Source organism: Coregonus lavaretus (assembly GCF_964263955.1).
Source record: "Coregonus lavaretus genome assembly, contig: HAP1_SCAFFOLD_5887, whole genome shotgun sequence".
Classification (NCBI taxonomy): Eukaryota; Metazoa; Chordata; class Actinopteri; order Salmoniformes; family Salmonidae; genus Coregonus; species Coregonus lavaretus.
In genome coordinates, this window is record NW_028165244.1 from 5008 (window position 1) to 30624 (window position 25617).

A 25617-nucleotide genomic window follows, 5' to 3' on the forward strand; every position below is an offset into this window, starting at 1 on the left:
TCCCCCTCTCTCCCTTCTCTCTTCCCCCTCTCTCCCTTCTCTCTTTCACCTCTCTCTCTCTTTACCTCTGTATCAGACTATAAACTCTAAAATGACTGAATATATTTGGGAGGATGGGAGGTTGTCGCTTCTCCCCCCTCTCTGTGTTTGTCTGTCCTTGAATGCTACAATGTTTCATTGTGAATCTAAATTAAGAATTCAGATATGTGGGAGAGAGGGAGAGGGAGAGAGAGAGCGAAAGAGAGTTGGAGCAAGTCTGTGTTGTTGTTGTTCAAAGCAACGGGGGAGAGAAGTACTGGGACAGTGATAATAAACGTTCTCCCTTTCTCTCTTTCTCCACTCTCTCCCTTTATCCCTCTATCCCTCCCTCCCAGCGGGCGGCCAAAACACGACCACAGGACAGGAGACAGGGCGCCAGGCCAGAGGGAGAGGGAGGGAGAGAGGAAACAGTAGTGTTTGTGTGATGAAAAAAAATTATATGGTATCTAGGTGATATGGGTTTGTGTGATGAAAAAGAGAAACTAAATTAAAACAACAGGCCGAATGACACACAATATGCAAAACACACCCACACGTCACAGTGAATATGGAGAAATCTGAACTGAACACACACTCACAAAGAGACGCGTACCATACACACACTCTTACCGTGAGGGAGGTGAAGGTCATGCACATGCCTCCAAAGCCGTTGAACGTCAGAGCGATGAAGATGAGGACAGACAGCTCTGTGGAGGAAGATGGAGACACCGTCAGACACACACACAAACACACACACACACAAGTATACACACAGACACACACACACAAACACACACACACACACACGTATACACACAGACACACACACACACACACACACGTACACACACACACACACGTACACACACTTCAGATATACACACCCACACACCAACACACATGTTCATAGTGATATGGTAGCTAGGTGATATGGTAACTAGGTGACATGGTAGCTAGGTGATATGGTGATAAGCTGATATGGTAGATAGGTGACATGGTAGCAAGGTGATAAGGTAGCTAGTTGATATGTTGATATGGTAGCTAGCTGATATGGTAGCTAGGTGACATGGTAGCAAGGTGATATGATAGCTAGGTGATATGGTAGCTAAGTGATATGTTGATATGGTAGCTAGGTGATATTGCAGCTTGGTGATATGGTAGTTAGGTGATATGGTAACTAGGTGATATGGCAGCTAGGTGATATGGTAGCTAGTTGGTATGGTGGCTAGGTGATAGTGATATGGTAGCTATGGGATATGGTAGCTAAGTATATGGTAGCTAGTTGATATGGTAGCTAGGTGATATGTTGATATGGGGACATAGTGATATGGTAGCTATGTGATTTGGTAGCTAGGTTATATGGTAGCTAGGTGATATGTTGATATGGTGATATGATAGCTAGGTGATATGGTAGCAAATTGATATAGTAGCTAGGTGATATGATGATATGGAGATATAGTGATAGTGATTTGGTAGATAGGTAATATGGTAGTTAGGTGATATGGTAGCTAGGGGATATGGTTGCTAGGTGACATGGTAGTTAGGTCAAATGATGATATGGTGATAGTGAAATGGTAGCTAGGTGATATGGTAGCTAGGTGATATGGTAGCTAGGTGATATGGCAGCTAGGTGATATATTGATATGGTAGCAAGGTGATATGTTGATATGGTGATATAGCGATATGGTAGCTAGATGTTATGGTAGCTAGTTGATATAAGAGCTAAGTGATATTTACATTTACATTTACGTCATTTAGCAGACGCTCTTATCCAGAGCGACTTACATGAGCAATTAGGGTTAAGTGCCTTGCTTAAGGGCACATCGACAGATTTTTCCCCTAGTCGGCTCGGGGATTAGAACCAGCGACCTTTCGGTTACTGGCACAACGCTCTTACCCACTAAGCTACCTGCCGCCCATGTTGATATGGTGATATGATAGCTAGGTCATATGGCAGCTAGGTGATATGATAGCTAGGTGATATGGTAGCTAGGTGATATGGTAGATAGGTGATATAAGAGCTAAGTGATATGTTGATATGGTGATATGATAGCTAGGTCATATGGCAGCTAGGTGATATGGTAGATAGGTGATATGGTCGCTATGTGATATAGTGATCGTGATATGGTTACTATTTGATATGGTAGCTAGGTGATAAGGTACTTAGGTGATACAGTAGCTAGGTGATATGGTGATATATTGATAGTGATATGGTAGCTAGGTGTTATGCTAGCTAGTTGATATGGTAACTAGGTGATATGGTAGCTAGGTGATATGTTGATGTGGTGATATAGTGATATGGTAGCTGCGTGATTTGTTAGCTAGGTTATACGGTAGAAAGTTGATATTGTGATATAATAGCTAGGTGACATGGTAGCTAGGTGTTATGGTTATATGTTGATATAGTAGCTACGTGATTTGGTAGCAGAGTTATATGGCAACTAGGTGATATGCTGATATGGTGATATGATAGCTAGATGTTATGGTAGCTAGTTGATATGGTAGCTCGCTGATATGCTGATATGGTGATATAGTGATATGGTAGCTACGTGATTTCGTAGCTAGGTTATATGGTAGCTAGGTGATATGGTAGCTAGGTGATGTAGTGATAGTGATATGGTAGCTAGGTGATATGGTAGCTAGGTGATATGGTAGCTAGGTGATGTAGTGATAGTGATATGGTAGCTAGGTGATATGGTAGCTAGGTGATGTAGTGATAGTGATATGGTAGCTAGGTGAGGTAGTGATAGTGATATGGTAGTTTGGTGACATGGTACTGTCCGGTAGGTAGTCTACTCACCATCAGGGTTGTATGCTCCGTAGGCGATGAGGAGACAGGAGAAGGAGAAACAGGCACTGGAATACACACAGACAATACATCAATATCATATATACATCAATATCATATATACATCAATACATCAGACAATACATCAATATCATACATAACCATACAGACAATACATCAATACATTAGACAATACATCAATATCATACATAACCATACATCAATACATTAGACAATACATCAATATCATATATAACCATACATCAATACATTAGACAATGCATCAATACATTAGACAATACATCAATATCATACATAACCATACATCAACACATTAGACAATACATCAATATCATATAACCATACATCAATACATTAGACAATACATCAATATCATACATAACCATACATCAATACATTAGACAATACGTCAATATCATATATAACCATACTTTAATACATTAGACAATACATCAATACATAATATATAACCATACATCAACATCATATATAACTATACATTAATATCATACATAACCATACATAAATATACAGTACCTGTCAAAAGTTTGGACACACCTACTCATTCAAGGGTTTTTCTTTATTTTTACTATTTTCTACATTGTAGAATAATAGTGAAGACGTAAAAACTATGAAATAACACATATGGAATCATGTAGTAACCAAAAAAGTGTTAAACAAATCATTATATATATATATTTTATATTTGAGATTCTTCAAAGTAGCCACCGTTTGCCTTGATGACAGCTTTACACACTCTTGGCATTCTCTCAACCAGCTTCATGAGGTAGTCACCTGGAATGCATTTCAATTAACAGGTGTGCCTTGTTAAAAGTTAATTTGTGGAATTTCTTTCCTTCTTAATGCGTTTGAGCCAATCAGTTGTGTTGTGACAAGGTAGGGGGGTATACAGAAGATAGCCCTATTTGTTAAAAGACCAAGTCCATATTATCACAAGAACAGCTCAAATAAGCAAAGAGAAATGACAGTCCATCATTACTTTAAGACATGAAGGTCAGTAAATACGGAACATTTCAAGAACTTTGAAAGTTTCTTCAAGTGCAGTCGCAAAAACCATCAAGCGCTATGATGAAACTGTCTCTCATGAGGACCGCCACAGGAAAGGAAGACAGAGAGTTACCTCTGCTGCAGAGGATAAGTTCATTAGAGTTACCAGCCTCAGAAATTGCAGCCCAAATAAATGCTTCACAGAGTTCAAGTAACAGAAACATCTCAACATCAACTGTTCAGAGGAGACTGTGTGAATCAGGCCTTTATGGTCGAATTGCTGCAAAGAAACCACTACTAAAGGACACCAATAATAAGAGACTTGCTTAGGCCAAGAAACACGAGCAATGGACATTAGACCGGTGGAAATCTGTCCTTTGGTCTGATGAGTCCAAATTGGAGATTTTTGGTTACAACTGCCGCGTCTTTGTGAGACGCAGAGTAGGTGAACGGATGATCTCCGCATGTGTATTTCCCACCGTGAAGCATGGAGGAGGAGGTGTTGTGGTGTGGGGGTGCTTTGCTGGTGACATGGTCTGTGATTTATTTAGAATTCAAGGCACACTTAACCAGCATGGCTACCACAGAATTCTGCAGCGATACGCCATCCCATCTGGTGTGGGCTTAGTGGGACTAATATTTGTTTTTCAACAGGACAATGACCCAACACACACCTCCAGGCTGTGTAAGGGCTATTTGACCAAGAAGGAGAGTGATGGAGTGCTGCATCAGATGACCTGGCCTCCACAATCACCTGACCTTAACCCAATTGAGATGGTTTGGGATGAGTCGGACCGCAGAGTGAATGAAAAGCAGCCAACAAGTGCTCATCATATGTGGGAACTCCTTCAAGACTGTTGGAAAAGCATTCCAGGTGAAGCTGGTTGAGAGAATGCCAAGAGTGTGCACCTAGCTGGTTACCAAGGTAATTAGAGCAGTCAAAATATTTGTTTTGCCATATCTGTGGTATACGCTCTGATATACCACGGCTGTCAGACAGCATTCAGGACTGGAACCACCCAGTTTATAATACCATGTCAACTCACACCTGTTTAACCATTTAAACCAACTCAAACTGAACTCAGTCCCCCCCTCCACCCCCTGTCCCTCCTCCTCTCCCTCTCTCCTACCTGCCCAGCAGTCGTAGGTTGCGTGGTCCATATTTGTCCATGACGATGCCCAGCGGCAGAGTGATGGCTGAGAGGAGAAATGATCCCACGGTGAAGGCCAGGTTCAACATCTCATCCTGGTCCTTACAGATCAGCCAGCCGTTCATCCTCATGGGGCCGTCTGGGCCCTGGGGGGCCAGGGGCCTCATCTCTACCCCATCCCCCAGCCCCACCACACCCTCTGCCTCAGAGTAGTAATCACTGTAGTCATCATCGCCCCCTGGTGGGGGGAGGGAGACGGACAGGTTGGAGGAGGTGTGGTTACCTAGAGGGGGAGTGGGGGAGGGAGGGTGTGTCAGTATCGGAATCTTAAGGTGAGAAGACAACACATTAACTAACACAGGTGTAGTGCAACCAATAAATGAGAGAGAGAGAGAGAGAGAGAGAGAGAGAGAGAGAGAGAGAGAGAGAGAGAGAGAGAGAGAGAGAGAGAGAGAAAAAGAAGGAATAGCATGTCAGAAATCAGCTCTATGTAATTGAATAATCCATAGACTAACTACTCCTGGGAAAATTGGAAAACACTAAACAAACAACAACAAGAAGAGCTATCCAAAACGGAGATGTATGGGTAAACCACTTCTCCAACCCAAAAAGACCTGTGGTGTTGATGGTATCCTCAATGAAATGATAAAATATACAGACCAAATTCAAATTGGCTATACTTAAACTCTTTAACATCATATTCTACTCTGGTATCTTCCCCAGTATTTGGAACCAAGGACTGATCACCCCAATCCACAAAAGTGGAGACAAATTTGACCCCAATAACTACCGTGGGATATGCGTCAACAGCAACCTTGGGAAAATACTCTGCATTATCATTAACAGCAGACTAGTTCAATTCCTCAGTGAAAGCAATGTACTGAGCAAATGTAAAATTGGCTTTTTACCAAATTACCCTAATTGACAAACAAAACAAAACAAAGTCAAAGTCTTCTCATGCTTTGTGGATTTCACAATTTGGCATGAGAGTCTGCTATACAAATTGATGGAAAGTGGGGTTGGGGGAAAAACATACGACATTATAAAATCCATGTACACAAACAACAAGTGTGCGGTTAAAATTGGCAAAAAACACACGTCTTTCCACAGGGCCGTGGAGTGAGACAGGGATGCAGTTTAAGCCCAACCCTCTTCATCATCCATATCAACAAATTGGCGAAGGCACTAGAACAGTCTGCAGCACCCAGCCTCACCCTACTAGAATCTGAATTAAAATGTCTAATGTTTGCTGATGATCTGGTGCTTCTGTCCCCAACCAAGGAGGGCCTACAGCAGCACCTAGATCTTCTGCACAGATTCTGTCAGACCTGGGCCCTGACAGTAAATATCAGTAAGATACAAATAATGGTGTTCCAAAAAAGGTCCAGTTGCCAGAACCACAAATACAAATTCCATCTAGACACCGTTGCCCTAGAGCACACAAAAAACTATACATACCTCGGCCTAAACATCAGCACCACAGGTAACTTCCACAAAGCTGTGAATGATCTGAGAGACAAGGCAAAAAGGGCCTTCTATGTCATCAAAAGGAACATAAAATTCAACATACCAATTAGGATCTGGCTAAAAAATACTTGAATCAGTTATAGAACCCATTGCCGTTTATGGTTGTGAGGTCTGGGGTCCGCTCACCAACCAAGAATTCACAAAATGGGACAAACACCAAATTGAGAGCCTGCATGCAGAATTCAGCAAAAATATCCTCAGTGTACAACGTAAAACACCAAATAATGCATGCAGAGCAGAATTAGGCCAATACCCGCTAATTATCAAAATCCAGAAAAGAGCCGTTCAATTCTACAACCACTTAAAAGGAAGCGATTCCCAAACCTTCCATAACAAAGCCATCACCTACAGAGAGAAGAACCTGGAGAAGAGTCCCGTAAGCAAGCTGGTCCTGGGGCTCTGTTCACAAACACAAACAGACCCCACAGAGCCCCAGGACTGCTACACAATTAGACCCAACCAAATCATGTGAAAACTAATAGATAATTACTTGACACATTGGAAAGAATTAACAAAAAAACTGAGCAAACTAGAATGCTATTTGGCCCTAAACAGAGAGTACACAGTGGCAGAATACCTGACACTGTGACTGACCCAAACTTAAGGAAAGCTTTGACTATGTACAGACTCAGTGAGCATAGCCTTGCTATTGAGAAAGGCCGCCGTAGGCAGACCTGGCTCTCAAGAGAAGACAGGTTATGTGCACACTGCCCACAAAATGAGGTGGAAACTGAGCTGCACTTCCTAACCTCCTGCCAAATGTATGACCATATTAGAGACACATATTTCCCTCAGATTGCACAGATCCACAAAGAATTTGAAAGCAAACCCAGTTTTGAAAAACTCCCTTATCTATTGGGTGAAATACCACAGTACTTTAACTATTTGCACATTGTTACAACACTGTATGTAGACATAATATGACATTTGAAATGTCTTTATTCTTTTGGAACTTCTGAGTGTAATGTTTACTGTTAATATGTATTGTTTACTATCTACTTCACTTGCTTTGGCAACGTTGTTAACATACGTTTCCCATGCCAATAAAGCCCTTAAAATGAATTGAAATGAATTGAGGGAGAGGCAGACAGAGAGCAAGAGAGCGAGAGAGAGAGAGAGAGAGAGAGAAAAGAGAGAGAGAGAGAGACAGAGAGAGACAGAGAGAGGAAAAGAGACAGAGAGAGAGAGAGAGAGAGAGAGAGACAGAGAGAGAGACAGAGAGAGAGAGAGAGAGAGACAGCACTCATCAAACCAATCAGGGATGTGGCTTCTCGTCCCTCCTCTCCCCATGTCCTCTCTCTCCCCCTCTCCTCCTCTCCCCCTCTCCCCCTCTCCCCCTCGTCCCTCCTCTCCCCATGTCCTCTCTCTCCCCCTCTCCCCCTCGTCCCTCCTCTCCCATGTCCTCTCTCCCCCTCGTCCCTCCTCTCCCCATGTCATCTCTCTCCCCCTCTCCCCCTCGTCCCTCCTCTCCCCATGTCCTCTCTCTCCCCCTCTCCCCCTCTCGTCCCTCCTCTCCCCATGTCCTCTCTCTCCCCCTCTCCCCCTCGTCCCTCCTCTCCCCATGTCCTCTCTCCCCCTCGTCCCTCCTCTCCCCATGTCCTCTCTCTCCCCCTCTCCCCCTCTCGTCCCTCCTCTCCCCCTCGTCCCTCCTCTCCCCATGTCCTCTCTCCCCCTCGTCCCTCCTCTCCCCATGTCCTCTCTCTCCCCCTCTCTCCCTCGTCCCTCCTCTCCCCATGTCCTCTCTCCCCCTCGTCCCTCCTCTCCCCATGTCCTCTCTCTCCCTCTCCCCCTCGTCCCTCCTCTCCCCATGTCCTCTCTCTCCCCCTCTCCCCCTCTCGTCCCTCCTCTCCCCATGTCCTCTCTCTCCCCCTCTCCCCCTCGTCCCTCCTCTCCCCCTCTTCCCCTTGTCCCTCCTCTCCCCTCTAACCCCGTCCTCCCACTCCTCCCTCTACCCTCCTCCCCCTGTCCTCCCTCTCCTCACCCAGCTCATCACAGGCACTAAGTGAGCGCTGTGTCTTTGTGAAAGGTTGTGACGTGCTTCACACCCCACTGCTAAAGACTCAACAACTCTACAGCTCTCAGAAGACCCAAATACACCCCTTTTATACCCAAACACTCAGAATACTGGGTGAGGGTTGGGTGGCCGAGAGACCTGAAAACTGGGACAGGACAAAACAGAACAGGGCTGGATCTCATTTGCACGCACACACACACCGTCCGGAAGGTGTTAGACTGAGCTTTAGGTGCTGACGCGTCTAGGGCATGGTTCCTCAACTGGCGGTGGTTTTATTTAGCCCCCAAGTTTTCAGAGCAAAATCATATTTTTGGTTTGTTGAACTTTCATTGTTGGACATCATAAACTGTATAATCAAATGTAAGCAAGGTTTGAAATGATTATTATTTACTCAAATTATGTCTGTGGGGGCTTCTTGTGGTCAATTTGTGGCCTACAAATTATTTGTAATTATGTTCCAGCCCCCCGACCATCTGCTCCAGAAAAGATCAGTTCACGGCTGAATCTAGTTGATCATCCCTGGACAAGGGAAACCTCAGCCACATGTGACCTCATCCCTCACCCTCTAACTGATTAGAAACAGCTTAGTACACCCTGCCTGCCCCGATAACACTAACCTGCGTTTTTGTGTGTGTCACCAAAACACGCCCTTCTCTGATACCACAGGCCCTCTCTCAGCAAAAAACAGGAGGAGGAAGAGATAATCAGAGAAAATAAAGAGCCCATGTCTCTGCATGGATGTTATCTCTGGTTTACTGGGCCTTTATGAGTTCCTCTCTGGCACAATGTCATGCATGTATAAAGAGATACCATACACAGGAACATGCTGTTATTGTCATATTAACAATAGATTATGATTCCGTTTGAAAAATACTTCCACTGATCAAATATAGAAACATGAAAAGTGACTCTTCACTTCTTGAGTTAAAACATTCTTCACATCTCAACTTTAAATAAGACTGGAATGAAATAATAAGATCAATTGACTTTAGTCTACAGCGCGAGAGAGCAGCGAGAGAGCAGCGAGAGAGCAGCGAGAGAGCAGCGAGAGAGCAGAGAGAGAGAGAGAGAGAGAGAGCAGAGGGAGAGCAGAGAGAGAGAGAGAGAGAGAGAGCAGAGGGAGAGCAGAGAGAGAGCAGAGAGAGAGAGAGACAGAGAGAGAGAGAGAGAGAGACAGAGAGAGAGTGGAGAGAGAGAGAGAGAGAGAGAGAGAGAGAGAGAGAGAGCAGAGGGAGAGCAGAGAGAGAGCAGAGAGAGAGCAGAGAGAGAGCAGAGGGAGAGCAGAGAGAGAGTGGAGAGAGAACGGGGGAGAGCAGAGAGAGTAGAGGGAGAGTAGAGAGAGAGCAGAGAGAGAGTAGAGAGATAGTAGAGAGAGAGCGGAGAGAGAGCAGAGAGAGCGGAGGGAGAGCGGAGAGAGTAGAGGGAGAGTAGAGAGAGAGCAGAGAGAGAGTAGAGAGATAGTAGAGAGAGAGCGGAGAGAGAGCAGAGAGAGCGGAGGGAGAGCGGAGAGAGAGCAGAGAGAGCGGAGGGAGAGCAGAGGGAGAGCAGAGAGAGCGGAGGGAGAGCGGAGGGAGAGCAGAGAGAGCGGAGGGAGAGCGGAGGGAGAGCAGAGGGAGAGCAGAGAGAGCGGAGGGAGAGCAGAGAGAGCGGAGGGAGAGCATAGAGAGAGAAGAGAAAGCAGAGAGAGCAGAGAGAGCAGAGAGAGCGGAGGGAGAACAGAAGGAGCAGAGAGAGCAGTTAGAGCAGAGAGCGAGCAGAGAGAGAGCGGAGAGAGAGCAGAGAGCAGAGAGAGAGCAGAGAGTGAGCAGAGAGAGAGAAGAGGGAGAGCAGAGGGAGAGCAGAGGGAGAGCAGAGAGAGAGCAGAGGGAGAGCAGAGAGAGAAAAGAGAGAGCAGAGAGAGAGAGCAGAGGGAGAGCAGAGAGCGAGCAGAGAGAGAGATGAGGTAGAGCAGAGGGAGAGCAGAGAGAGAGAGTAGAGAGCAGAGAGAGAGCAGAGAGCAGAGAGAGAGCAGAGAGCAGAGAGAGAGCAGAGAGAGAGCAGAGAGAGAGAAGAGGGAGAGCAGAGGGAGAGCAGAGAGAGAGAGTAGAGAGCAGAGAGAGAGAAGAGAGAGAGCAGAGAGAGAGTAGAGAACAGAGGGAGAGCAGAGGGAGAGCAGAGGGAGAGCAGAGGGAGTGCAGAGGGAGAGCAGAGGGAGAGCAGAGGGAGAGAGTAGAGGGAGAGCAGAGGGAGAGGGAGAGCAGAGGGAGAGCAGAGGGAGAGGGAGAGCAGAGGGAGAGCAGAGGGAGAGCAGAGAGAGAGCAGAGGGAGAGCAGAGAGAGAGAGTAGAGGGAGAGCAGAGAGAGAGTGGAGAGAGAACGGGGGAGAGCAGAGGGAGAGCAGAGAGAGAGCAGAGGGAGAGCAGAGGGAGAGGGAGAGCAGAGGGAGAGCAGAGGGAGAGGGAGAGCAGAGGGAGAGCAGAGGGAGAGGGAGAGCAGAGGGAGAGCAGATGGAGAGGGAGAGCAGAGAGAGAGCAGAGAGAGAGCAGAGAGAGAGCAGAGGGAGAGCAGAGAGAGAGAGTAGAGGGAGAGCAGAGAGAGAGTGGAGAGAGAACGGGGGAGAGCAGAGGGAGAGCAGAGAGAGTAGAGGGAGAGTAGAGAGAGAGCAGAGAGAGAGTAGAGAGATAGTAGAGAGAGAGCGGAGAGAGAGCAGAGAGAGCGGAGGGAGAGCGGAGAGAGAGCAGAGAGAGCGGAGGGAGAGCAGAGAGAGCGGAGGGAGAGCAGAGGGAGAGCAGAGAGAGCGGAGGGAGAGCGGAGGGAGAGCAGAGGGAGAGCAGAGAGAGCGGAGGGAGAGCGGAGGGAGAGCAGAGGGAGTAGAGGGAGAGTAGAGAGAGAGCAGAGAGAGAGTAGAGAGATAGTAGAGAGAGAGCGGAGAGAGAGCAGAGAGAGCGGAGGGAGAGCGGAGAGAGAGCAGAGAGAGCGGAGGGAGAGCAGAGGGAGAGCAGAGAGAGCGGAGGGAGAGCGGAGGGAGAGCAGAGGGAGAGCAGAGAGAGCGGAGGGAGAGCGGAGGGAGAGCAGAGGGAGAGCAGAGAGAGCGGAGGGAGAGCAGAGAGAGCGGAGGGAGAGCATAGAGAGAGAAGAGAAAGCAGAGAGAGCAGAGAGAGCAGAGAGAGCGGAGGGAGAACAGAAGGAGCAGAGAGAGCAGTTAGAGCAGAGAGCGAGCAGAGAGAGAGCGGAGAGAGAGCAGAGAGCAGAGAGAGAGCAGAGAGTGAGCAGAGAGAGAGAAGAGGGAGAGCAGAGGGAGAGCAGAGGGAGAGCAGAGAGAGAGCAGAGGGAGAGCAGAGAGAGAAAAGAGAGAGCAGAGAGAGAGAGCAGAGGGAGAGCAGAGAGCGAGCAGAGAGAGAGATGAGGTAGAGCAGAGGGAGAGCAGAGAGAGAGAGTAGAGAGCAGAGAGAGAGCAGAGAGCAGAGAGAGAGCAGAGAGCAGAGAGAGAGCAGAGAGAGAGCAGAGAGAGAGAAGAGGGAGAGCAGAGGGAGAGCAGAGAGAGAGAGTAGAGAGCAGAGAGAGAGAAGAGAGAGAGCAGAGAGAGAGTAGAGAACAGAGGGAGAGCAGAGGGAGAGCAGAGGGAGAGCAGAGGGAGTGCAGAGGGAGAGCAGAGGGAGAGCAGAGGGAGAGAGTAGAGGGAGAGCAGAGGGAGAGGGAGAGCAGAGGGAGAGCAGAGGGAGAGGGAGAGCAGAGGGAGAGCAGAGGGAGAGCAGAGAGAGAGCAGAGGGAGAGCAGAGAGAGAGAGTAGAGGGAGAGCAGAGAGAGAGTGGAGAGAGAACGGGGGAGAGCAGAGGGAGAGCAGAGAGAGAGCAGAGGGAGAGCAGAGGGAGAGGGAGAGCAGAGGGAGAGCAGAGGGAGAGGGAGAGCAGAGGGAGAGCAGAGGGAGAGGGAGAGCAGAGGGAGAGCAGATGGAGAGGGAGAGCAGAGAGAGAGCAGAGAGAGAGCAGAGAGAGAGCAGAGGGAGAGCAGAGAGAGAGAGTAGAGGGAGAGCAGAGAGAGAGTGGAGAGAGAACGGGGGAGAGCAGAGGGAGAGCAGAGAGAGTAGAGGGAGAGTAGAGAGAGAGCAGAGAGAGAGTAGAGAGATAGTAGAGAGAGAGCGGAGAGAGAGCAGAGAGAGCGGAGGGAGAGCGGAGAGAGAGCAGAGAGAGCGGAGGGAGAGCAGAGAGAGCGGAGGGAGAGCAGAGGGAGAGCAGAGAGAGCGGAGGGAGAGCGGAGGGAGAGCAGAGGGAGAGCAGAGAGAGCGGAGGGAGAGCGGAGGGAGAGCAGAGGGAGAGCAGAGAGAGCGGAGGGAGAGCGGAGGGAGAGCAGAGAGAGCGGAGGGAGAGCATAGAGAGAGAAGAGAAAGCAGAGAGAGCAGAGAGAGCAGAGAGAGCGGAGGGAGAACAGAAGGAGCAGAGAGAGCAGTTAGAGCAGAGAGCGAGCAGAGAGAGAGCGGAGAGAGAGCAGAGAGCAGAGAGAGAGCAGAGAGTGAGCAGAGAGAGAGAAGAGGGAGAGCAGAGGGAGAGCAGAGGGAGAGCAGAGAGAGAGCAGAGGGAGAGCAGAGAGAGAAAAGAGAGAGCAGAGAGAGAGAGCAGAGGGGGAGCAGAGAGCGAGCAGAGAGAGAGATGAGGTAGAGCAGAGATCGAGCGGAGAGAGAGCAGAGAGCAGAGAGAGAGCAGAGAGAGAGCAGAGAGAGAGAAGAGGGAGAGCAGAGGGAGAGCAGAGAGAGAGTAGAGAGCAGAGAGAGAGAAGAGAGAGAGCAGAGAGAGAGAGTAGAGAACAGAGGGAGAGCAGAGGGAGAGCAGAGGGAGAGCAGAGGGAGAGCAGAGGGAGAGCAGAGGGAGAGAGTAGAGAGCAGAGGGAGAGCAGAGAGAGAGCAGAGGGAGAGCAGAGGGAGAGGGAGAGCAGAGGGAGAGCAGAGGGAGAGCAGAGGGAGAGCAGAGGGAGAGGGAGAGCAGAGAGAGAGCAGAGGGAGAGCAGAGGGAGAGCAGAGGGAGAGCAGAGAGAGAGCAGAGAGAGAGCAGAGAGAGAGCAGAGGGAGAGCAGAGGGAGAGCAGAGGGAGAGCAGAGAGAGAGGGGGAGAGCAGAGGGAGAGCAGAGAGAGAGTAGAGGGAGAGCAGAGAGAGAGGGGGAGAGTAGAGGGAGAGCAGAGAGAGAGTAGAGGGAGAGCAGAGATAGAGCAGAGGGAGAGCAGAGAGAGAGAATAGATAGAGCAGAGAGATAGCAGAGAGAGAGCAGGGAGATAGCAGAGAGAGAGCAGAGGGAGAGCAGAGAGAGCAGAGAGAGAGAAGAGATAGAGCAGAGAGATAGCAGAGAGAGAGCAGGGAGATAGCAGAGAGAGAGCAGAGGGAGAGCAGAGAGAGCAGAGAGAGAGAAGAGATAGAGCAGAGAGATAGCAGAGAGAGAGCAGGGAGAGAGAAGAGATAGAGCAGAGAGATAGCAGAGAGAGAGCAGGGAGATAGCAGAGAGAGAGCAGAGGGAGAGCAGAGAGAGCAGAGAGAGAGAAGAGATAGAGCAGAGAGAGAGAAGAGATAGAGCAGAGAGATAGCAGAGAGAGAGCAGGGAGATAGCAGAGAGAGAGCAGGGAGATAGCAGAGAGACAGCAGGGAGATAGCAGAGGGAGAGCAGGGAGATAGCAGAGAGAGCAGAGAGAGACAAGAAAGGGAGTATAGAGTTAGTGAGGAACAAGTCAGAAGTTGTTAAAGAACAATGAAAGAGGAAGAGAAAGTAACGTCAGAACTTTGATTTCACTTCCAGTGGGAGTCAGTCTGCACACACACACGCGGTGGTGACTGTAAAAGGTCTGTGTTGTTTATGCTGAGTGAGGTGTATTTTGTAGCTGACTCTAGCTGAGTCCAGCTGGTTAGGGTTCCAGGACTACTTCCTCTTAACAGACCTTTGGAGTGGAACAGCCAACCACGACTCACAAGACCTCGCTAAGCATCATGGGATACCTGATTAGACCACACGGTCTCCCACATGCTGACTCTACATTCTCTCATCCATCTCTCTATTCCTCTCTCTCTCCCCCTCCATCCCCTTCTCCTAAGAGTTTATCAGTGGACTTTAGACAATAAAGTTGGCCTCTGTCTTTCTGCCTCTCACACACGTAACAAAGTTTTCAGATATAAATGTATTGTGTAGAACAGATATGATAGTCTATCCTGTAGAATAAAGGATCAGCTCTGTGTGTAGAACAGATATGATAGTCTATCCTGTAGAATAAAAGGGTTGTGATCCCCTCTTCTTTTCTTACTTTGACAATAAACATTTGCAGACATTTCTAAAAACATGTTTTCACTTTGTCATTGTGGGGTGTTTTGTGTAGATGGGTATGATTTGGTATTTATTTTATCCATTTTGAATTCAGGCTGTAACAACATGTGCAATATGTCAAGGGGTCTGAATACTCTCTGAAGGCAGTGTAGTTGAATTAGTCTAAATATATGATCATAAGGACATTAACTTAGATATGAATATTTTTTTTTACATACATAAATAATAAACTAATTTCAACAAACATCAATGCATCACACCTGCATCACACATGTTCCCATGGCAGCGTTACAGGATATCACACATGTTCCCATGGCAGCGTTACAGGACATCACACATGTTCCCATGGCAGCGTTACAGGATATCACCTATGTCTCAACTACACCCCCCTCATCCTTCCTCCCCTGGAACCTTCCAGTTCTTGCAGCACTCTATGCCATATGGCCTCAAATTGCACTGTTCTATTTTTCTCTGTATCCCACACGTTTTTCAATATTTTTTGAACAATACATTTGATTAATCCACTGTTTCAAAAGCATTGAGGAGAAAAGTATGGTCCACCCCATTGGGTGTTTCACTGCACCCTCATATGCCATGTCTTTAAATATCCAGACAGACGGATTAAAAGTACATTTACATTGTAAAACTTCTGACAGCCAACTTTCTAGCTCCGCCCATAACTTTGGGACTTCATAGCATTTTCAGAAGGCATGGATTATTGAGTCATTGTTAGTTTTAAACGTAAGAAATGACTCTGTATAATAAATTCTATACATCATTTTATACTGGATTAAGTGTCCATTTTCCTTAACTGTAATGTTGTTAGTTCTGTCCCAACACTCCCTCCGTCTTGTGCCAATATCAGTTCTTTTTAAGTCTTGGTTCAAATAGTTCATATTTTTTTCTAAGAGGTTGTCAGTTGGATCGGCTCTCTGCTCTCTGCAAGGTTTGGTATATCTTCCCTATCATATGAATATCCTTTTTCTGACTCAAATACGATTCCCTCAAGATTGCGCTGATGTCCAAAAGCTTTCAGGCCGTGATATAAAATGTTTATTTGCATATACAGTGCCTTCAGAAAGTATTCACAGCCCTTGACTTTTCAAAATTTTAAATTGCTTAAATGTAGATTTTTTTGTCACTGGCCTACACACAATACCCCATAATGTCAAAGCAGAATTAGGTTTTTCTAAATTTTTACAAATTAATTAAAAATAAAAAGCTGAAATGTATTGAGTCAATAAGTATTCAACCCCTTTGTTATGGCCAGCCTAAATGCATACCAAGTCACTTCCTCATTATGGGGTGTTGTGTGTAGATGGGGGAGAGAAAAACAGATTTCATCCATTTTGAATTCAGGCTGGAACAAAACTAAAATGTGGAATAAGTTAAGGGGTCTGAATACTTTCTGAAGGGACTGTATTTGAAAATGTCTAAATTGGTCACTCCAACATTGCTTTTTAATTCTGTCGTGGAAATAATTTTATACTGAACAAAAATATAAACACAACATGTAAAGTGTTGGTCCCATTTTTCATGAGCTGAATAAAAGATCCCAACTATTTTCCATACACACAAAAAGGCTTATTTCTCTAAGATTTTGTGCACAAATGTATTTGCATCCCTGTTAGGGAGCATTTCTCATTTGCCAAGATAATCCATCCACCTGACAGGGGGCATATCAAGAAGCTGATTAAACAGCATGATCATTAAATGGCCACTCTAAAATGTGCAGTTTTGTCACACAACACAATGCCACAGATGTCTCCAGTTTTGAGGGAGTGTGTAATTGGCATGCTGACTGCAGGAATGTCCACTAGAGCTGTTGCCAGAGAACGGAATGTTATTTTCTCTACACCTAGTTTTCCTGTGGTCCTCCCTCCTAGACACCTAGTGTTCCTGGGGTCCTCCCTCCTAGACACCTAGTGTTCCTGTGGTCCTCCCTCCTAGACACCTAGTGTTCCTGGGGTCCTCCCTCCTAGACACCTAGTGTTCCTGTGGTCCTCCCTCCTAGACACCTAGTGTTCCTTTGGTCCTCCCTCCTAGACACCTAGTGTTCCTGTGGTCCTCCCTCCTAGACACCTAGTGTTCCTGGGGTCCTCCCTCCTAGACACCTAGTGTTCCTGTGGTCCTCCCTCCTAGACTCCTAGTGTTCCTGGGGTCCTCCCTCCTAGACACCTAATGTTCCTGTGGTCCTCCCTCCTAGACTCCTAGTGTTCCTGTGGTCCTCCCTCCTAGACACCTAATGTTCCTGTGGTCCTCCCTCCTAGACTCCTAGTGTTCCTGGGGTCCTCCCTCCTAGACACCTAGTGTTCCTGTGGTCCTCCCTCCTAGACACCTAGTGTTCCTGTGGTCCTCCCTCCTAGACACCTAGTGTTCCTGTGGTCCTCCCTCCTAGACACCTAGTGTTCCTGTGGTCCTCCCTCCTAGACACCTAGTGTTCCTGGGGTCCTCCCTCCTAGACACCTAGTGTTCCTGTGGTCCTCCCTCCTAGACGCCTAGTGTTCCTGGGGTCCTCCCTCCTAGACGCCTAGTGTTCCTGGGGTCCTCCCTCCTAGACACCTAGTGTTCCTGTGGTCCTCCCTCCTAGACACCTAGTGTTCCTGTGGTCCTCCCTCCTAGACACCTAGTGTTCCTGGGGTCCTCCCTCCTAGACACCTAGTGTTCCTGTGGTCCTCCCTCCTAGACACCTAGTGTTCCTGTGGTCCTCCCTCCTAGACACCTAGTGTTCCTGTGGTCCTCCCTCCTAGACACCTAGTGTTCCTGGGGTCCTCCCTCCTAGACACCTAGTGTTCCTGTGGTCCTCCCTCCTAGACACCTAGTGTTCCTTTGGTCCTCCCTCCTAGACACCTAGTGTTCCTGTGGTCCTCCCTCCTAGACACCTAGTGTTCCTGGGGTCCTCCCTCCTAGACACCTAGTGTTCCTGTGGTCCTCCCTCCTAGACTCCTAGTGTTCCTGGGGTCCTCCCTCCTAGACACCTAATGTTCCTGTGGTCCTCCCTCCTAGACTCCTAGTGTTCCTGTGGTCCTCCCTCCTAGACACCTAATGTTCCTGTGGTCCTCCCTCCTAGACTCCTAGTGTTCCTGGGGTCCTCCCTCCTAGACACCTAGTGTTCCTGTGGTCCTCCCTCCTAGACACCTAGTGTTCCTGTGGTCCTCCCTCCTAGACACCTAGTGTTCCTGTGGTCCTCCCTCCTAGACACCTAGTGTTCCTGTGGTCCTCCCTCCTAGACACCTAGTGTTCCTGGGGTCCTCCCTCCTAGACACCTAGTGTTCCTGTGGTCCTCCCTCCTAGACACCTAGTGTTCCTGGGGTCCTCCCTCCTAGACGCCTAGTGTTCCTGGGGTCCTCCCTCCTAGACACCTAGTGTTCCTGTGGTCCTCCCTCCTAGACACCTAGTGTTCCTGTGGTCCTCCCTCCTAGACACCTAGTGTTCCTGGGGTCCTCCCTCCTAGACACCTAGTGTTCCTGTGGTCCTCCCTCCTAGACACCTAGTGTTCCTGTGGTCCTCCCTCCTAGACACCTAGTGTTCCTGTGGTCCTCCCTCCTAGACACCTAGTGTTCCTGGGGTCCTCCCTCCTAGACACCTAGTGTTCCTGTGGTCCTCCCTCCTAGACACCTAGTGTTCCTGTGGTCCTCCCTCCTAGACACCTAGTGTTCCTGTGGTCCTCCCTCCTAGACACCTAGTGTTCCTGTGGTCCTCCCTCCTAGACACCTAGTGTTCCTGTGGTCCTCCCTCCTAGACACCTAGTGTTCCTGTGGTCCTCCCTCCTAGACACCTAGTGTTCCTGTGGTCCTCCCTCCTAGACACCTAATGTTCCTGTGGTCCTCCCTCCTAGACTCCTAGTGTTCCTGGGGTCCTCCCTCCTAGACACCTAGTGTTCCTGTGGTCCTCCCTCCTAGACACCTAGTGTTCCTGTGGTCCTCCCTCCTAGACACCTAGTGTTCCTGTGGTCCTCCCTCCTAGACACCTAGTGTTCCTGTGGTCCTCCCTCCTAGACACCTAGTGTTCCTGGGGTCCTCCCTCCTAGACACCTAGTGTTCCTGTGGTCCTCCCTCCTAGACACCTAGTGTTCCTGGGGTCCTCCCTCCTAGACGCCTAGTGTTCCTGGGGTCCTCCCTCCTAGACACCTAGTGTTCCTGTGGTCCTCCCTCCTAGACACCTAGTGTTCCTGTGGTCCTCCCTCCTAGACACCTAGTGTTCCTGGGGTCCTCCCTCCTAGACACCTAGTGTTCCTGTGGTCCTCCCTCCTAGACACCTAGTGTTCCTGTGGTCCTCCCTCCTAGACACCTAGTGTTCCTGTGGTCCTCCCTCCTAGACACCTAGTGTTCCTGGGGTCCTCCCTCCTAGACACCTAGTGTTCCTGTGGTCCTCCCTCCTAGACACCTAGTGTTCCTGTGGTCCTCCCTCCTAGACACCTAGTGTTCCTGTGGTCCTCCCTCCTAGACACCTAGTGTTCCTGTGGTCCTCCCTCCTAGACACCTAGTGTTCCTGTGGTCCTCCCTCCTAGACACCTAGTGTTCCTGTGGTCCTCCCTCCTAGACACCTAGTGTTCCTGTGGTCCTCCCTCCTAGACACCTAGTGTTCCTGTGGTCCTCCCTCCTAGACACCTAGTGTTCCTGTGGTCCTCCCTCCTAGACACCTAGTGTTCCTGTGGTCCTCCCTCCTAGACACCTAGTGTTCCTGGGGTCCTCCCTCCTAGACACCTAGTGTTCCTGTGGTCCTCCCTCCTAGACACCTAGTGTTCCTGTGGTCCTCCCTCCTAGACACCTAGTGTTCCTGTGGTCCTCCCTCCTAGACACCTAGTGTTCCTGTGGTCCTCCCTCCTAGACACCTAGTGTTCCTGTGGTCCTCCCTCCTAGACACCTAGTGTTCCTGTGGTCCTCCCTCCTAGACACCTAGTGTTCCTGTGGTCCTCCCTCCTAGACACCTAGTGTTCCTGTGGTCCTCCCTCCTAGACACCTAGTGTTCCTGTGGTCCTCCCTCCTAGACACCTAGTGTTCCTGTGGTCCTCCCTCCTAGACACCTAGTGTTCCTGGGGTCCTCCCTCCTAGACACCTAGTGTTCCTGGGGTCCTCCCTCCTAGACACCTAGTGTTCCTGTGGTCCTCCCTCCTAGACACCTAGTGTTCCTGTGGTCCTCCCTCCTAGACACCTAGTGTTCCTGTGGTCCTCCCTCCTAGACTCCTAGTGTTCCTGGGGTCCTCCCTCCTAGACACCTAATGTTCCTGTGGTCCTCCCTCCTAGACTCCTAGTGTTCCTGTGGTCCTCCCTCCTAGACACCTAATGTTCCTGTGGTCCTCCCTCCTAGACTCCTAGTGTTCCTGGGGTCCTCCCTCCTAGACACCTAGTGTTCCTGGGGTCCTCCCTCCTAGACACCTAGTGTTCCTGGGGTCCTCCCTCCTAGACACCTAGTGTTCCTGTGGTCCTCCCTCCTAGACACCTAATGTTCCTGTGGTCCTCCCTCCTAGACTCCTAGTGTTCCTGGGGTCCTCCCTCCTAGACACCTAGTGTTCCTGGGGTCCTCCCTCCTAGACTCCTAGTGTTCCTGGGGTCCTCCCTCCTAGACACCTAGTGTTCCTGGGGTCCTCCCTCCTAGACACCTAGTGTTCCTGGGGTCCTCCCTCCTAGACACCTAGTGTTCCTGGGGTCCTCCCTCCTAGACACCTAGTGTTCCTGGGGTCCTCCCTCCTAGACACCTAGTGTTCCTGGGGTCCTCCCACCTAGACACCTAGTGTTCCTGGGGTCCTCCCACCTAGACACCTAGTGTTCCTGGGGTCCTCCTAGACACATTAGTACCCCTCACATGTTATAACACCCCTCCTTGAGTCAATAGCCCCCCCCCCATCCACCAGAGCACTGCTACTTTCAGGAGAGGGTTTGGTGAAAGACAGTTTTTGTGGAGAAGTTAATTAAAGGTTGTGCTTTTACCTTATGAAGAGAGGTTGAGGAGAGGTTGAGGAGAGGTTGAGGAGAGGTTGAGGAGAGGTTGAAGAGAGGTTGAGGAGAGGTTGAGGAGAGGTTGAAGAGAGGTTGAGGAGAGGTTGAGGAGAGGTTACATAAAGGTTGTACTCTTACCTTCTCCATTGCACATGTAGGAGTAGTAGCCTTCAGACTTGAGCATGATGAGTAGTGACCCCCAGCCCAGCAGGACGGCTGAGAACAGCAGGTTCTCTATGATGGCTGTCACCGCCATCCACCACCGCCTGGCAAACGCTGTGGCCAGGGACGGAGCCATGACCAGACAGGAGAGAACGGGGAGAGCTGAGAGTGAAGAGAAGACAGGGATGTAGCAAATGTTAGTGACGAGAGACCCTCAGCTAGTAGTCTGGAGATCAGGGTTCACAGTTCTGTGGAGACGAGAGAGAGAGCGAGAAAGAGCGAAAGAGAGAGAGAGAGAGAGAGGGTGGGGGGGTGGGGGGGGTTATTCCAGCAGTTCTGAACAATGGGCAGCAGTTGTTTAAAATTCAATATGATCACAGTTACATTAATTACTGGTACTTTATTGATGATCATGGTCATCTGTATCTGTATTATTAATATTGCTCATGAACACTATAGGAACCGTCCCTCCTCCCTCCATTTCATCTCACAACTCTAAAGGTGAAACCATGTGACCACGTGGTTCTTTGACCTTCAGGGTGATTCATATGCAACTCTCGCTCTTCATGAGGGTGAGAGTCCTTCCCTCCCTCCCCCTACACTCTCTCTCTCAACCCATTCCTCCCTCCTTATAGGACACATACACACTGACCTGGTGTAATTCCCTAGGTAACACTTCTAGATTATATTGTAGATAGTTACACATTAACAGCAGTGACACGTTTTTAACTGAAGTCTAGAGGTAGCCGAGGTTCAGTTACAGTGTGGAAGAGGGGAGCGACGGGAGTTAATTACGCGCTGACTTCTGTTCAGTGTGGGAACTGATGATGAAGGATAAACTGGACTCGTTGGCTCTCTCTTTCTCTCTCTCTCCCGCCCTGTCGTCCTCTCTCTTACACCCCCCCCCCCCCCTCAATGCATGATCTGCCCAACGGCGCATCCCATCCGAAGCACCGCAAACAAATGCCAGATAAACAGACCGAACACACACAGCGACCCGTCGGCTCTCTTCTAATCATAACTCTGGAGCAGAGACAAAACTGGCCAGGCCAAACCATTAGCTCATTATGGTCTAGATAGCTAGAGGATAGTGAATTCAGCAGGCTGTTGAACAACCATGTATCAATACATTCTGTGGCCCAGATTCTTCCTCTCATATTAGACCCCCGTCCGCATCCCTCAAACCCAGAGGAATAAATGGGATAACTGGTTTCACCACACTACAAAGATGAGCTCTCAAACTATTCCAAGCTTCTATTGCTTAACTTGGGAGAAATAACGGTAACTCTATAGCCCATGAATTAACATACAACATTAAAACCTATCGCAATCTATTCAGCATAGCCAGTTTGTAATAACAGTACCCTGGGTGAAGACAGGTATGCCTATATAGATTACAGGTAAGTTACCCAGACACACACACACAGAAGTTAAGTTAAACCTTGTTCAGAATTCTTCTGAGTTGTTCCTGTCTTGATATGCAGTGATAGCCTTGGTCCTGGTCAGTTGTACCGGCATCTGGAAGGGGGAAGCCTTTATACGCACCACAAACCGGCAGAACATCCCTGTCTTACTATTGGCTGTCTGAGGTGCTGCTGGAACACTGCTGCAGCCAATCAGAGCTCCCACCCACAGTCGCCCTCCACGGAGTCCACAGAGAAAAGGAGAGCGATAGAGAGGCATGGGAAATACATTGACGAAGATTGCGTTTTGATTAAGAAAGCCAAAGTGATTTGGAACTGGACGTTTATAATAGTAGATTAAAGTAATTTCATTTCATTGTATTTATTTAGCCAGGATAGTCCACTCAGTAAAAATTGCCACTGTTTTCCAGGGAGTTCTGGGTTACAATGGTAAAGTCAAACAAAGTTACCGCAACAGAAAGACAAAGCAGAGCAGAGACTGGAATGTCCACACAACGCTATCTATCTATCTATCTATCTATCTATCTATCTATCTATCTATCTATCTATCTATCTATAGTATCTATCTATCTATCTGTCTATCTACAGTATCTATCTATCTATCTATCTATCTATCTATCTATCTATCTACAATATCTATCTATCTATCTATAGTATATATCTACAATATCTATCTATCTACAATATCTATCTATCTATCTATCTATCTATCTACAGTATCTATCTATCTATCTATCTATAGTATATATCTACAATATCTATCTATCTACAATATCTATCTATCTATCTATCTATCTATCTATCTATCTATCTATTTATAGCCTACGGGACAGGACGGGGGTGTAGGGGTTCATAGCCTACGGGACAGGACGGGGGTGTAGGGGTTTATAGCCTACGGGACAGGACGGGGGTGTAGGGGTTTATAGCCTACGGGACAGGACGGGGGGTGTAGGGGTTCATAGCCTACGGGACAGGACGGGGGTGTAGGGGTTTATAGCCTACGGGACAGGACGGGGGTGTAGGGGTTTATAGCCTACGGGACAGGACGGGGGTGTAGGGGTTTATAGCCTACGGGACAGGACGGGGGTGTAGGGGTTTATAGCCTACGGGACAGGACGGGGGTGTAGGGGTTTATAGCCTACGGGACAGGACGGGGGTGTAGGGGTTCATAGCCTACGGTTCAGGACGGGAGGTGTAGGGGTTCATAGCCTACGGGACAGGACGGGGGTGTAGGGGTTTATAGCCTACGGGACAGGACGGGGGGTGTAGGGGTTCATAGCCTACGGGACAGGACGGGGGTGTAGGGGTTTATAGCCTACGGGACAGGACGGGGGTGTAGGGGTTCATAGCCTACGGGACAGGACGGAGGTGTAGGGGTTTATAGCCTACGGGACAGGACGGGGGTGTAGGGGTTCATAGCCTACGGGACAGGACGGGAGGTGTAGGGGTTCATAGCCTACGGGACAGGACGGGAGGTGTAGGGGTTTATAGCCTACCGGACAGGACGGGGGTGTAGGGGTTCATAGCCTACAGGTCAGGACGGGAGGTGTAGGGGTTTATAGCCTACGGGACAGGACGGGGGTGTAGGGGTTTATAGCCTACGGGACAGGACGGGGGTGTAGGGGTTCATAGCCTACGGGACAGGACGGGGGTGTAGGGGTTTATAGCCTACGGGACAGGACGGGGGTGTAGGGGTTTATAGCCTACGGGACAGGACGGGGGGTGTAGGGGTTCATAGCCTACGGGACAGGACGGGGGTGTAGGGGTTTATAGCCTACGGGACAGGACGGGGGTGTAGGGGTTTATAGCCTACGGGACAGGACGGGGGTGTAGGGGTTTATAGCCTACGGGACAGGACGGGGGTGTAGGGGTTTATAGCCTACGGGACAGGACGGGGGTGTAGGGGTTTATAGCCTACGGGACAGGACGGGGGTGTAGGGGTTTATAGCCTACGGGACAGGACGGGGGTGTAGGGGTTCATAGCCTACGGGTCAGGACGGGAGGTGTAGGGGTTCATAGCCTACGGGACAGGACGGGGGTGTAGGGGTTTATAGCCTACGGGACAGGACGGGGGTGTAGGGGTTTATAGCCTACGGGACAGGACGGGGGGTGTAGGGGTTCATAGCCTACGGGACAGGACGGGGGTGTAGGGGTTTATAGCCTACGGGACAGGACGGGGGTGTAGGGGTTCATAGCCTACGGGACAGGACGGAGGTGTAGGGGTTTATAGCCTACGGGACAGGACGGGGGTGTAGGGCTTCATAGCCTACGGGACAGGACGGGAGGTGTAGGGGTTCATAGCCTACGGGACAGGACGGGAGGTGTAGGGGTTTATAGCCTACCGGACAGGACGGGGGTGTAGGGGTTCATAGCCTACGGGTCAGGACGGGAGGTGTAGGGGTTTATAGCCTACGGGACAGGACGGGGGTGTAGGGGTTTATAGCCTACGGGACAGGACGGGGGTGTAGGGGTTCATAGCCTACGGGACAGGACGGGGGTGTAGGGGTTTATAGCCTACGGGACAGGACGGGGGTGTAGGGGTTTATAGCCTACGGGACAGGACGGGGGGTGTAGGGGTTCATAGCCTACGGGACAGGACGGGGGTGTAGGGGTTTATAGCCTACGGGACAGGACGGGGGTGTAGGGGTTTATAGCCTACGGGACAGGACGGGGGTGTAGGGGTTTATAGCCTACGGGACAGGACGGGGGTGTAGGGGTTTATAGCCTACGGGACAGGACGGGGGGTGTAGGGGTTCATAGCCTACGGGTCAGGACGGGAGGTGTAGGGGTTTATAGCCTACGGGACAGGACGGGGGTGTAGGGGTTTATAGCCTACGGGACAGGACGGGGGTGTAGGGGTTCATAGCCTACGGGACAGGACGGGGGTGTAGGGGTTTATAGCCTACGGGACAGGACGGGGGTGTAGGGGTTTATAGCCTACGGGACAGGACGGGAGGTGTAGGGGTTTATAGCCTACGGGACAGGACGGGGGTGTAGGGGTTTATAGCCTACGGGACAGGACGGGAGGTGTAGGGGTTTATAGCCTACGGGACAGGACGGGAGGTGTAGGGGTTCATAGCCTACGGGACAGGACGGGGGTGTAGGGGTTCATAGCCTACGGGACAGGACGGGGGTGTAGGGGTTTATAGCCTACGGGACAGGACGGGGGTGTAGGGGTTTATAGCCTACGGGACAGGACGGGGGTGTAGGGGTTTATAGCCTACGGGACAGGACGGGGGTGTAGGGGTTCATAGCCTACGGGTCAGGACGGGAGGTGTAGGGGTTCATAG

The 25617-nt window shown here is 49.5% G+C and overlaps 1 protein-coding gene across 1 annotated transcript; it reads right to left on the reverse strand.

Moving 5' to 3' along the window:
* Positions 1 to 648: 648 nt before the first annotated feature.
* LOC311116071 (large neutral amino acids transporter small subunit 4-like) lies at positions 649 to 22386 on the reverse strand (the record flags this gene model as incomplete). The annotated part of the gene is made up of 5 exons (XM_084191208.1): positions 22345 to 22386; positions 20880 to 21065; positions 4966 to 5269; positions 2819 to 2874; positions 649 to 725 (listed from the first exon to the last, which is right to left on the reverse strand). Coding segments are annotated over exons 2-5 (597 nt in total), but the record flags the coding sequence as incomplete, so codon positions are not given.
* Between the last annotated feature and the right edge of the window lie 3231 nt (positions 22387 to 25617).